This window comes from Artemia franciscana, chromosome 1 (genome assembly GCF_032884065.1).
Source record: "Artemia franciscana chromosome 1, ASM3288406v1, whole genome shotgun sequence".
Taxonomy (NCBI): Eukaryota; Metazoa; Arthropoda; class Branchiopoda; order Anostraca; family Artemiidae; genus Artemia; species Artemia franciscana.
Window position 1 is genome coordinate 47,922,674 of NC_088863.1, and position 15,252 is coordinate 47,937,925.

The following is a 15,252-nucleotide window of genomic DNA, read 5'->3' on the forward strand; positions in this document are numbered from 1 at the left end:
ATTTCTGTTCGTGATTTCAGCTGAGTTTATCATTCGGTTTTTCGGACTTGGGATTGCGGTAGAGAAATGGTATCAGATGTGCCTAATAAACTTTAAAAATCCTCTCATTGCTAAAGAAATTTGATCTCATCCTTTGCTCCTTTCTAAGTGGTGCCGTTAGAAAGTTAGCCTACGGCAAAAAAATCAACTTTTGAACTAAGACAGATAGATTTTTTTTTCCGACAGCAATCGATAGCTCTTGATGAGCTGGTCCAAACATAAGACATCAATTTTTTGGTACAAAAATTCCTTCATGAGGTGTACCAGTTTGAAAGTTTCAAGGGGTTGACAACTTCAGTAGTAGAACATACTGAAACGAAATCTAGGCCGATACAAATTGTGAGATATATAGAGGACTTGTAAGCAACAGTCGGCTGTTAGGTAATAATCACCTTGGGTAAAGAGAGGTTTCAACTTTTGCTAGTTGGTGTCTCTATTATTTGTTTCCAGTGTATTTGATGGTGAAACCAATTTGGTTCCAGTGGTAAGACATGTAGGGGACTTGTAAGTAATAATCTGCTGTTAGGCTACAGTCAACTTCATCGATGAGGGATTCTTGAGTGATAGTTTCTTTATAAGGCATTAAAGGATAATTGAATGTAACAGTACTGTTATGGATATAAGTTGTTCTTATTTCTTTTCTATTAATATAAACCTATTCTATTTTCGTATTCTGAACTCTCTTCAGTTGTGTAATCTCTTTCTCCTAACTCTCTAATTCTCTCCTCATAATCTGCGAGCAATAACGTAAGTGTCTCGATACTAAGGAGCACCAATTTGGGTGGGGCAATAGTTGCATTCTACCCTGGATTTTCACCGTCCCTCTGCATTTGATTTTCTTATACTGTTTTTTTTTGTGTATTCTCATTCAAAAATACCTTTTTCGAATGTTTATTAAAAAAAAACGGACTTGTCAGTAATAAAGCAAGATGGTCTTCAAATTATAATGAATAAAGGGGCTAATTTCCGTCTTTCTCATCATCTGAAACCATCGAGTGTTCTTGATGGCTTGGAAAATGATTTTGATTTATTTATTGATAAGTGGTGTAAGAAAGAGAATAAAAATAAAGGGAGTTTTCAAAGTTGGAAGAATTTAATTATTCGTAGAATAAGAAATAAAATATATTCTAACTTAAAAAATAGTAACACTAAATCATTATTTTATAATGCGAAGATTAAACAAGCAATTGCTAATCTAAAGAATGAATTTGTAATTGTGCCAGTGGATAAAGCTAATAATAATTTTGCCATAATTTGTCAGAAGCTGTATTGTGATATCTTAAAAAGGGAGTTATGCACAACTAATGTTTACGAAAAGGTAAATATAGAGGATGAGAATTTAATTGAAAAGACTGAAGAAATACTTTTTAAAAATTTTAATATTAAAATAAATGACAATGATAAAAAGTTCCCTTTCCTATATTGGACTGTAAAATTTCATAAGAATCCCCCTAAACCACGGTTTATTGCTGGAGCAGCTAAATGTCCAACCCGCATTGCTGCTACTGACCTCTCTTTAATTTTAAAGGAAATTGTAAATAAACTTGAAACCTATTGTTCTGGTATTAAAAAATTTTCGAATTTTAATCCATATTGGAGTGTTAATAATTCACTGCAGGTGATAGGTTCTTTAACAATGGTTTCAGCTAAAAGAATTGAGTCTTTCGATTTTGCGACAATGTATACTAATTTATCACTTAATGTAGTGTTTGATAATTTAAAAACTGTTATCAAGAAATCTTTCCTCTTATCTAATAAAAGGTTCTTAAAAATAGACATTTATAATAAAAAAGCTATATGGACAAATTGCTATAATACTACAGTTAACTTGAGATGTTACAGCTTGGATATAATTTTTGAGTTATTAGAATTTGTTTTATACAATACTTATAGAAGATTTGGGGGTGATTTGTACAAGCAAATTGTGGAAATTCCCATGGGGGGGAATGCCAGCCCATTTATAGCTGACTTGTTTTTAAGTCAACTAGAATATAAATATATGATGGATAAGAATAATCCAATTAATTTAAAACATGCTTTGTCAAATAATAAAAGATATTTAGATGATATTTTGGTCTTAAATTGTAAGGATTTCATTGATATTTCTAAAAATATATATCCATCAGAGCTTATTCTTGAGCCTAGTCATGGCGCTGGTCATGAAGATCATTTCTTAGATTTAAATATTAATATTTGTGATAATAATAAATTAAGTTTTAAAATGTATAATAAAACGGATGATTTTGATTTTGAAGTGATTAGTTTCCCATTCCCTGAAAGTAATATACACTCAAATTTCACATATTCAGCGTTTTTCTCACAGTTACTTCGTTATGCAAGGATTTGTAGTAATTATATTGATTTTAAAAATAGATGTAAAATCTTAAGCCAAAAATTGATATCACGAGGTTTTTCTGCAAATAAATTAACTTGGCAATTTAAAAAATTTAGTTTTCATTATAACAAACTTTTAAATAAATATCAAAAGAATTATCTAGAAATACTTAAAGAAATTTTCAACTAATTTCGGAGGTTCGAGAAATGTTGTCGCAGCGCCATTTATTTTGAATTGTGTTTCTAATTGAGCGGATTTTCTTAAAAATTAGCCACATGGTGAAGATGAATTCTATAATTGTTTAGTTTATTCAGGTTTTTTGCAATGTGTTAATATTTGTGATTTGGTAAAATTTATAATATTTAGTTTACCTATTGTTGCTAAAGGGAGGGATATATTAACAGGATAAGTTTGTTTTGGTTTTACTTGGCTGTTTTACATTTGCCGTTTTTTTTTCTTTCATAGGCATGTATTTTGGGGGTAATACCTGACGCGGGGATGCCATGGATATTCTGTGGTAGCCACAACACTGTGCTGGGTAGAGAATTTAGAGTGGCGAAACCCTATATAGGCCAGTGTATTCTCCTGATGAGCCCTTATGTTGGGTGTTGCCTCTGAATTATTTGTCTATATTATTTTTTCTATTGTTTGGTAAATGACGACTTATACTTATTGACGACATGACTGCCTGTCCATGGATTATTCTTTATGGTTGATTGTGTGTGGCTATGCTGTTTGACCTATGTGATTGTATGGATGAGTAGGGTTAAGGCCTCATTCAAGTGCTTGTCTATATTAATCACTAGTTTAGGAAAACAGTCTTCCTTTTCTCCTTCTGTCTCTCTCTCTTTTTTTTCTGTGTGTTTGTGCTGTTGCATTGGTGATTTCTCTTTTCATGATATATATATATATATATATATATATATATATATATATATATATATATATATATATATATATATATATATATATTAAGACAACTAATTTGAAACCACATTATAACACTGACGTAATTATTTCTAAGTAAGAATTGAAATATCGTAGTGATGAATTTTCTTTGGCTCAGTTACAATGACATTAAGCTTTCTACTAGCAAAGAAACGCAATTCATGATATAACAAAGAGGATACCGTTAGTTACTCCAGTAACCGATTGTAGAAAAACAGTCATTTAGATTTTATTCGATATGCAATCGCAATGGATTGATTAAGAAAAATGTTTGTTGGGTCCTATATTCGAATAATGTCTGCTTTAGTAGCAGTCTATCCTTACAATGTATTTTTTACTTACTTTAATTCAGTAGTTTTTAATTCTGCAATCATGGAAGGAGGTGTTAGGACCCTTAGACTTGGTCTCATAGAAATCGCGAGAATTCCCCTTTTTTCCCCCTAGATTTTACTATACGTTAAATGGCTGTTTTGATTTTTGACTCCCCTTTCCAATTAAGAGATTTCACCCCCTTCAACCCCCTAAAATACTTACTTCCTGTACAGTTTACAGTTACGTAGGCTGCCCATCCAAGCTAATCTAAAATCTGACTGTAAAAACATGGTAGATGTTTTTTTAAGTATTGAAAACTAGTTGAAATTAGTTTTGCTTTATGAACATGCGGTAGTCAATGCTTATAGTTAATATTTGGACTCGCTAATTTTATTTAATAGCTATAATGATTTATGTTAGAATATTATATGTCTTTTCAAATAGTTTAAGATGATTTAACAACTAAAGTATCTGAAAAACTAATTACACACCTGTGGGAAGCTTCTGGCCCAATGCGGTTTCGCGAATGGCATCAGTAAGAAATTAATATTTAACCATAAGCGATATAATAACTAAAACTCTATTGGTTTCCTTCAATTCAGTGTAGTTCTGGCTGTTGTACATAACTATAACAGCCTCTATCTTATTTTATTACATATATACATGCATATTGATTGATTTATTTTATTGATTGTTTCTTTGATTTATAAGCCATACGCAAACAAAAAGTATAAAGATTGAATTAAAATAAGCAAGAGATAAAAAAAAACACAAAAGAAAACTCACAATCAATGAAAGAATCGGATGAGACTACAATTAGGAATAAGATACGCTTGTCATAACCAAATTATACCTTTGCTCTCCTTTGTGTTTGAAGAACTGAAGTAGCTAGTATTTCTTTTCGATCTAATCTTTCTTTGCTCACCTCTGATCTATTCATTAACATAAAACAAAATTTAATAATTTTTATGCAAACATTTTTGCTAATTGGAGTAGATTAAATAGGCATGATCGTGGTTTGTTATGCTAGTATTTCTTCGTCGTCGGTAAAGCATCTCAAGCCTTATTTTAATTTGCGTTTTATGAATAAACTGAAAAGAAAATCTACCAACGAATGTGCAAAAACAATACTTGCCCTTGGTAGATTTGCTTTCCGTATCATCCGTAATTTGCCTAGTGACAATGATACTTCAATGTTTTAATGTTTCCTAGCAGAGAAAGATCTTAAATGTCCATGTAGACGATATTTTGACCATTTCGAACTCCTCCTGGTCCTATAGTGCCACGAAAAAACTAAAAAAAAAAACTAGACGTTAAATCGTGATATATTACAAAGAAAACAAAATACTGAATAATGATACCAAATAGAATAATAACACCAAACAACACCGAGATCTTGGCTTTCGATACGCTATTATTTTCACCGTTGGACAAAGTTGATTCACCATTGGATGTTAAGGCTGTGTTCTTAACGGACAAAGTTGAAAAACGATCAACCAATAAATGCGCATGAAAACTATTTTCTTTGGTTGGTTTCCTTCTTGCTTTGTCCATAATATTACAATGAAAATGATGCTTTAGTATTTTTAGTGTTTTCCGGGAAAAAAGACTTTTACCCTGAAGAAAGACTATGTAGACGGTACTAATTCATCTTTGATTCCTTTTGCATCTATCGTTTTACAAAAGAAAAGAGACATTAAATAGCACAATTACAAATATAACGTAAAATGTTCGAAAATATTAAAACTGTAAAAAATACCCTTCTAAAATGTTTGGATATTTTAAGAACTATGATGACAAAGTTGGGTCCTGTATTTAATTATTATGAACCTGTGTGTCGATTTTTTTTTGCTAGCACTTGTGTTTGTTTCTGTTTTGTCTTTATTGTTTTTATTTCTTTGTAGATGTAGCCGGAAGTTAAAGTCTTAATCTTGTAGTTTTTCCAGAGGGAGATATTTCTCCCTCTTCCAAGGAGTATCAATTCCAGAGGGAGTATTTCTTTTCTTAATCCTTGTGGGGTGATAAATCTACGAATTACTGCTACTATTACCAATAATAACAACTTACTGCAGAACCAAGCCACCTGAGGCTAACAAAGCCTTGCAAACTCTTTCCCTAGTCCATTCTATCCACTATTTTGTCCGTTCCAATTTCTTTTAATCTTTCCTTATAACCTCTTCCCAGCCCATGAAGGTTGTCCCACCAACAAAAAGGGAGACAACCTACTTTTTGTTTGGTCCCAAATAGAAGTTTGAAAAGCTCTATCTGTGGAAATCTTTATTAGTAAAATCGCGGTCAGCCCTCCAAACATTTCTTTCATTAAAGCCCTAGAATGTGGAACTCGAACGAAATTCTCTTAAAGCATATTGTTTGATATACGGTTTGGTATTGTTTGATATGTATCAAGGTTATTGTTTAATAAAAAAAGTTACGTTTATTTGGGGTTTATTTTGTTACCAAATGTTCTTTCATTGTCATAACGTATCTCCGCTCAAGAATTTACAATTAAAATCGCTTATTAATGGTGCCAATCAGATCTATGTTGATTAGTGCGCTAAATTGTGTGTCGAATTTGCCGAAAGATGCCAGCAGAGAGTTTCCAATCTCCTTTCGGCAAGCACTAAGTTTCAAGAGAAAATGGAATGTTGCATATAAAACACTTTAAGACTCTTACACGTGTGACATACCTAAACATAATTTGTATTCATCTCAATACAGCCCAAAATAATAAAAACGTTGCTCCTGGCGTCTCTCAGCTTATCACCTAAATATGAAATTTGTCGGAGCCTTTGATTGGCTCGATATTCAAGACTTTTTTGTACTTTGTGATTAACACAAGTTCGGGCTTGATGGACTAACAGGTTTTATAGTTTCATTACGCATAACTGAAATTTCAGCAGCATTTCTTCTGAGCTAATTTATAGGAATCTTTATAATTAAATTCAATTATTATTTGGCCAATTGGCTCAACTTGACAATACTTTACTTAGCAGAAGACATTAAGTGTACAAATCACTAAAGGCAGATTTCATCTGCAAAAACATGGATTTCTAAAACTATTTTCCCGACAGTAAAACTTGTTATATTCCATAAATAATATAATGACTAATTTTTTGTGGGGTCAAACCAGCAGTTGATTTTTCTGTACTTTTGGCAGATATTCAGAGAAATGGAAAGGAAAAACGGAATGGAAAGCAAATTTCTTTGCCAAAATTCATAGCCAATACAAATTTGGATTTAGATCACTTATAAATTACTTAGAAAAGTCATTGAATCACTTACTAGATCATATTACATCATTTACTAAAATTCACGTACGTGTAAACAATTAAAATATTTAAATAAGTAAAACATACCCTGGGCATGAGCCAAATGACAAATTAGTAGAACACATAAAATGTATTGTTACACGTGAGGAGGCAAAAGGCTAAAATAAACTATGGAAACCAATGGCAATAGAGAAGTAGACACAAATGGCCGGTTTTACCTGTTTTAAACAGCTCAAGGGACATTGGCTGGTGGTTTGACAGAAGATATAGAGCTTGCCAAAACACGTGCTTGTTGAAATCCATCATAATTTAATACATATATGTTTCTTTCCTTTTTTTGAGAGCCTAAGAAGTCCACAGAAAATACTGTAACAAGGAACAAAGAGTATCTTTTAATTTAAGAACATATATGAAAGACTTCAGGCTAATAATAAATCACCGGTCATCTTTTATCTTTGGATTGTTTTTTCTTTTGGGGGTAAGAGAGAAGGTACCTGAATGCTCCGAAGCTTGAAAAAGCAGTAATATTAGAAATACGAAGTCATGACCCAAAAAGACAGTCTTTTAAGATAGTTTCAATTTTTTTCTCAACATCCAAAAAAAGTTAAGACTTTAAGGCTAATTATAAATTCTGCGTGCGTGTTTTAGCTCAAAGAGGTGATAAGGGCTTCCCTCCTTTTTTTACCATAGCTAGAACAAAACCAGATAAATAGGCCATTGACGTTTTAAATTCACAATCTTGTAAACCAAATTCATCAATGTTTAATTTGAACCCATGTATTTGAAAATAAAACTCACCTAAGGATGGTGTTTTTCTCTCAATAAATTGCCTCACTTCACCCTACTCATATAACCTGACCAAATTCTGGCATTCAAGAAGATGAATCTGCTTTACACATTGGCAAAGATGATTTTCGTAAAGACGAACTTGGAGCGCAAAACCTATTTGCAATATAGAGTAACCATATACAAGAAGCTTCTATCCCCCTAACGCTTTTTTTGTTGTTTTTTTCTCCTTTAAATTCATTTTCTCCCTTCAAATTCTTTGGCCGTTTATTTTCACACGAAAGCAATTTGTAATTTGGAATATGTGGAATGGAACATTATATATGGATTGGAACAGGTTATAAACACTACATTTTTATTTTATGATTTGTATAAATATTTTTTTATTAACTTTGTTTTGCTCAAGAAATTATTCTGTTTCTTCTTAAAACTTTAGTTTTTTTCCTGTTGTTCCTTTTCTGCATTAAATGATTGATTTTGAAGGCGGTCGATTAATTTACTATTCCGAGTAGCTTGGAGACACATCTTATTTACTTGGAGACGTTCCAATTTCATCAAGTATGTTGTTGACATTTTATTTGACACGCTGGATTGGAAACACGTTTTTATTTTATTCTTTACTTAACTATAATCCTTTTAAAATTCATATTTACTTAAAAAAGTATTGTGTTCCTCCTGCAAGATTGTAATTTCCGCTCTTGTTTCCTTTTCGAACTTAACTATTTACTTAGAAAACCACTAAAATATTTATTTTCTAGTGGCTTGGTGATGGCTCTTTAAGGATTTCTCTAGATGGCAGAGTAATATTAGTCCGCCTCTTATGCAAGGACACTGCCAATGCACGAATCGGAGTTTTCTCACCTTGCATAGCCTTCAGGGTAGCAGGCAGTCCAGGTCAGTAGTTTAAACAATTATAATTTTGGTTCTAAAATAAAAGTCCATACAGGGTTTATTTTCGGGTTTCAACATGTCAGTAGGCAAGATTTAAAAACTGCGACATGAAGAATTTACGACTTTATGAAAACAATCTTGAGTTTTAAAGGGTATCTCTCCTTTACTTAGGGTTTTTATTTTCTTTACACTGATCATTTGATACTTAACTTTGATTGTAAAATCATTCAACCAAAAACAAAAGTTTTATAATGAGGCTTGAAATCGCTGATTTGTAAGGGGTATTCTTACCCGTTCCTGAGAGACGGTTTGGGTGGTTGTTTGCCAAGAGTAGTCCTTCTACATTCTTTAAAACCCTTAACGTTCTTGTTGTTTTTAAAAGTTGTTCTTAAACCAGAAGAAAGGCAAAAATGAACGACTCGCTACTAATTTTGATTTTGGCGCGCCAGTAGTAAATATTGAAGCAACAAAATTAGAACTATTTAGTGTTTTCTTATGGCTACGAGTATGTCAAATGTTCTTAAGTAGATTTTATAATGAATTTTTCCCAGCTGAATAAAAAAAGAAGGACTATTTATGATTCCATGGCGACATATCTCTTGTCAATTTTTGTCACTACTTCTCCTAGAAAATATGCTTGTAGCTATGCAAAGTTGAAAAGCAAATCCAGTATGTCGAAAGTAAAACCTTTAAACAATTTCTAAAAGAGATATGGTCAAGATGTCAGGAAGTTTTTAGTTTCAATAACTTTTCTGTGAATGGGTATTCAGGGAAGAAAGTGCTTACTAGTTTTTTTGTTGTTTTTTTAGGGTGGGGGAGGGGTTAATACCATTGAAGTATTGACACAACTGTATCAAACGTGCTGATATAAGAGTAAAATTAAAAATTTTCTTGTGGATCTTGGTTCCTTGATGTTTTTTGCATATTTATTTTTATTTTCTTGAGAGAGATTGGTCATAATTTGGTTGTTTTATTTCTTTTTTTGTTTGTTTGTTAAAGGTTTGATACATATGTGGTCACCAGTATCAATTACTTTTATGTCTTTCGTTGGGCAGCCACTTGGATTGATGTTATGTGTTACACAATTTTGTAATTAAACGAACTGAACTGAACGGATCTGAAATTCAAATACGACAAAATCTATTCATATTACATCTGCTTTAAACTTTCAAGTCATTTTGGATGTGTAGCTTACCCCTGTTCAACCCTTATGCATTCATTAAGGACATGAAAACCTCCTTTAAGAATATAAACTAGGTTATGTAAATGACGAAACGTTCCCAGAGCTTTTGTAGTTTTAATAAGATTACAAGATGCGTTATTAAGTTTTTTTTTTTAGTTTACATTGTATTTATAGTATTTTTAGTTTTTACAACATCACATATTGCATGATAACCGTATTAACTTATTTTAGGAGTAGCCGAGGTTGTTTTTGATGGAGGAACAGTAGATATTGGCCAATCAGGGCCAGGGTCCATCATTCACCAAAGTAATTACGTCGCCATCGGTATAGCTTCTGGAGTTCTTGGGCTTCTTTATGTCATAGGAGTTGTTATATTTCTAACGAATCGAAGGTATTTTAATCATTAAATTCCTTTGTTTCATCAATCCAACATGAGACTTGTTCTTCTTTCTATTCTTCCTTTTCATTTCGCTTTTTGTAAGAATTTATATTTTTTCTTATATTCTTGGTTGACGGAGGGGAGGGAGGGGCAGAATAATAGCAGAAAAAATACATTACGTTCTAAAAATGAATAAGATAGGAAAATGTGAACAGTATCACTTAAGCATTAGTAAAAACAAAGCAGCCTTCTGAAAAATATTTTGGTGGCAATCATAATAGGAATTGCTAATTTTCTGCTCACAGAAGCAACTTTTTCTAAATAATTTTCTTTTTTAATTTTCTCACATAATTCTCCTCTGTACATGCACAAGTACTAACATACCTGTTCATAAGGGAGAGGGGTGAGCTTAATCAAAACTACCCCAATCCTCCCCCCAAAATTTAAATAGTAGTCTCACAATTTAATTTTTTTGTTTTTAGTCTGTCAGATGATAGACATAAAACTGCCTCATAATGACGCAGAGTTGTGAGGTACTTGTTCTTGTTCTTCACTGTCAACTGAGCTTGCTTGAGTTTTTTCGAGAATTTAAAGTTCATGTAAAAAGTTACCGATATCACGGCCGGCGAAAGACTATTGAGAACGTTATTTACAAATTGATCTTTTATTTTTTACATGCTAGTTAAAGACTTTTCTACTCCTAAGAGAATATCCTGTTTTTTGGGTGGTTATCTGTTTTTAGTAAAGCGCTATTTTTTTCAAGAATTCTACAAATATAGGTAAATATCGTGAGTCAGTTTATTTAAACGGAGTTTGTGGATATATGTTGCATCAACTACGAAATAACATTCTATTTTATTTTTTTCGTTTCGAGGTCTTTGCTGCCATCAGACGGAGTTTTTTTTAATTAATTACTTCATAGATTATTCGAAAGCTATTGTGGCAAATATATATGAAGCCTATTACGTCAATTTATTTTATTGCAAGATGCACGGTATTGTAACGTTCTTAACTGCAAGCCCCTAGTAATAGCTATTGAATAATTGACAGTTGTTTGCAAATCTGACCAAATTTCTTGGCTAATTGCAGATATCAAGGTTCACGATTCAAAGCTCCCTATTGCAATTAGGAAATATAAAAGAACACCCATATCTCCTCAGATCTAAGTAAAAATTTATTGGTGTAATATATATATATATATATATATATATATATATATATATATATATATATATATATATATATATATATATATATATATATATATATATATATATATATATATATATATATATATATATATATATATATGTATATGCTGCTATTTTGTGGTACCCTTTATAGCCAAACCTCATAAGCAGGGTTTCCAGTGCATGTAAAGCTGACTCGGCCTCTTATTATTTCCTAATATTTGGGCCAAACACAGCAGACAAATTTAATTCGATGCTTTGTGTTAGCTGCATCTTCTCTGATTATTAACCATGTTGTTACAAATAATAAGATTTGAGAATTCAAATATGTCTCCTTTTCAGTGTACCATACCTAGCTCTATTTTGGTTATTGTTTATTATATTCAAAACACAGTGCTGTATAATTTTCTTCTCTTTTTTTACATAATAATGCTGTATATTTTGTGGCTCTAATTCAGAAATTAATATGAATAAATATTTTTTCAATTCCAGAAAGAAAAGAAGAGGAAAGGCTAGGGAAGCCAAACTAAACTCTATAAGCTCTCCATTTGTCGACGATGGCATACTGAAAACAAATCCTCTCCTTCATTCAAATAACTCAAATGGAGATTCTAAATCCATCAACACTCCGCTCGTAAACCAAAAGGAAGCCATGGCTTTGTTTCAGGTATTCATAGCTTCTTACTTAGGAAAGAAAGCTGTCAGATGTTGGATCCGCCCCAACCACTGGAAGTTCGACATCCTTACCATTTTTTCGATATTTCCACCCTGACTAAGTGTTTTGCGCGCTGGTGTGAGAATTCTTTGTTCAAGGGGTATGGGTTTGATCCTTATCGTAGCCAGCTATTGGATTTGGGAGGGGGTCAGTGGCGTGGCTCTAAGCTCAGCCAGAGTTGGCAGAGCTCTAAATGGGTATATGGAAAAATCTGGGTAAGTTAAGCAGGAATGGTGTTCAAAAGCGCAAGATGGCTGGCCCCTAGCCCCCCATTGCATTCCTGGCTGAAGGACAAAGAAACGGAGATTAGCACCACCGGTTCCGACCTTGAGGGTTTAAGGTTGTCATACTTACTTACTTTTACTTACTTTACTTCCACGGCTGGGTGGGTCGCTGAATTTTGCTTTTTTTCATCGTGGCAAACTTACATGTGGTTTACTCTAGATTTTTAATTTTGTTGTTGTTGGGCTATAGTGATAGGGGGTCCAGAAGAGCTGTATAGAACAAAGAAGGTCTGAAAACAGGAAAGAAGCAAAAGAATTATAACAAAAAAAGCAATCCGACTTACACACAGCCAACAATTTAGAAATGAATAAAGAAAATCGTTTTTGCTCACCCTCTTGTAAGGTGAAAGAGAAATGAAACACAATAAAGAGAAAAAAATGAGATAATAAATGAAGTGTTTAGGCACATAGATGTTGTTTGACTTTTTCATTTCTTTTTTGGAGTCTTTTGTTGTTGATTTTTTTAGTTTTGGGTATTTTATATCTACTCTCTTACTCTTCTTTTAAATTATGGTTTCAACCAAAAACTTAGTCAAAATGTTCTATTTTCACAATCTATATCCATTGGTTTTTGTGGATATAGCTTAAGTTTTGTTTTGTCGTAGTTTTTTTTAGTTGAATCTGATCAACTTGTCCAATATCCGATGACATTTGTCGAATGAAACAAATGACGGCAATTTTCTGTAAAAGATCTATTTGATTAAAGAAAAAAAAGGTATTTAGCCTTCTTTGGCTAAGTTTGTTGATAAGTAATTAATGAAAGGTGAAAATAAAGAATTAAAACTGAAATAAATTAGAATCAAAATAGTTTAAGATGGAAGCAGTTTAATAAAAGGAAGACTAGATGGCTCTAAGATACTTATTTACAGACAATTCTGACCATTGGGGGTCCGTTAGGGATGTACAAGTGCCAAGAAGTCACGTTTTACGTTTTATGGCCACAATTTTCTAATTTTCTGTGTTGGATTTACGTATCTTTTATTCATTCATTATTTAATTCCTTGATCAAATTCCAGGGATATTTGAAGGTGTGAGGCAAGCTGCGAAATTTCCTTCGAAATGAAGGAGGGGCTTCTTATAGAAAAGAAGGAGTAAAATATGGACACTATCATACGTTTAATCTTTAAAAACCTGCTACTTTTTAATCAACGACTAGGCAGATGACCTTATATGAGCATTCCAGATTGGAAACCAATAAGCTAAAAAAGAAGAATACAAGCACGAAAGAAAAAAAAAGAAAAGAGAAAAAAATTTGAAAGACACATTCTGGCTCAAATCTAATTATGCCACACATTTGTCATAAAGAAATCAACTCTTTTCCTTTTCGTTTGTTTGGGAAGACCGTGTGAACCTCAATATATTTACTTTGAATTTGGGAGAGTGAAAAAAGTTATTTAATATTCCTTATTTTAAATAATGTCATTAAGAATACATTGAATTGAAATTCAATGATTTGCTCTGAATGAGAAATCAAGATGGAGCCAAATTAAATAACTCTGTAACTGCTAATGTTCCTGTCTTTTACTCCAGTTTTTGATGTCGTTGATGCCTTCCTATTCGTTTTTGAAAGATTTTTTATCTATTCGATTTTTGGGATTTTGGAATTTTTTTATCAATTGGCGAGCAAATGTATTTACGTTAAGATAAATTTCTTATTTTGTGCATTACCCTGCTACCCTTGCTTTTCAAGCCACCTTGAGCTATAAAATCAATAGCGTACACAGAGGAAATGAGTTTCAGCCCAGTAGCCTCTTCTCTCAAAATTACTAGATATATTGGGTATTTCCTAATAATTTCTTATATTTCCAAAATATTTCCCATTTTCTTTTGAAATTTTTGGTTAGAGAATTCTCCTTTTTTTTCTCAGTTATAAAAAATTGCCCTACATTTTGTGTTTATTTTTCATCCAATTTGCCTTTGTTGTAATTTTTAAACTTCCATCCTCATGTGATTCTTCCCCTCCCCATCCGAAAATATTTCTGTCTACGTCCCTTGGCTTAATCATAACTAGGTTAAAAACTGATTTTTATAACACAACAAAATCTAATTTTTGATAATAAAAAGGGGCTTTGATGCTTGAAAAAAAAAGTATAATTTTGCGTATCAAAAACCAATATAAAACTCAGAATAAATTTCCAACCATTCTCAATTTTATAAGAAACTATATTTTATATTTTAAGTCATAACAATCCTCAAAAGATATTAAACCACAAATCGAGATTTTGAGGCAAACTAAAGTAACTACCATAAGTAATTATTAATACTAAGTCTGCCAGAGGCTAAAGATTGTTTTTGTTGTATTGGTAATATTTTACATCAAAAAGCTTTTGCCGAATTTTAACTCTTTCCGTGAAATGATTTACTTTAAGGTATAGTTTTACTGCTCCTGGAAATTTCACGGTATTCGCGAAAAAATTTGTTCCTTTGATATCAACAGTAATTTTCAGGGGGTTTTTACGCTGTGTAGTTTTTTATATAGTGATTTTGCTATATATGTATTGGTTTCAAAGCAAGAAAACTGAAACCTAATTTGGGGACTTGGAAAGATATTCCGATTTTGAATTTATTTTTATAACTTTCAATTTTATGATTGGTGTGCTGGATTTAGGATCCTTTGTCTGAGAGGGCGATGGCTCGAGTCCTAGTGTACCCAATTATAAAGTTTGGGACGGGCGTGAAGTCAGTGGCGTGACTTTGTAAGAGTCAACCCAGCTCTAAATGGGTACCTGTAGAAATCTGGGAAACGTAAACAGGAAGGTTGTGCGAAACCACAGGATGGCTGGCTCCCAACCATTGTACTTCCTGGCTGAAGGGCCAAGAAACGGAGATCAGCACCGCCAGTAGGGACTATAAATTGCAATGCTGTATTATTTACCTTTTTCTCCAGTTTCAATACTAAACTTTTCTGTTGGAAATCCAAT

The 15,252-nt window shown here is 32.3% G+C and overlaps 1 protein-coding gene across 3 annotated transcripts in view; it reads left to right on the top strand.

Moving 5' to 3' along the window:
* LOC136030827 (uncharacterized) overlaps nucleotides 1-15,252 on the top strand; it is a 134,204-nt gene that overhangs the window by 54,868 nt on the left and 64,084 nt on the right. For all 3 annotated transcript variants that reach the window (XR_010618365.1, XM_065709876.1, XM_065709880.1), the window contains exons 6-8: nucleotides 8,448-8,583; nucleotides 9,995-10,154; nucleotides 11,825-11,999. Coding sequence is in view for 2 of the 3 variants with exons in the window: in XM_065709876.1 (XP_065565948.1) it covers nucleotides 8,448-8,583; nucleotides 9,995-10,154; nucleotides 11,825-11,999 (471 nt within the window). In the remaining variant the exon portion in view is untranslated. The remainder of the gene's footprint in view (nucleotides 1-8,447; nucleotides 8,584-9,994; nucleotides 10,155-11,824; nucleotides 12,000-15,252) is intronic.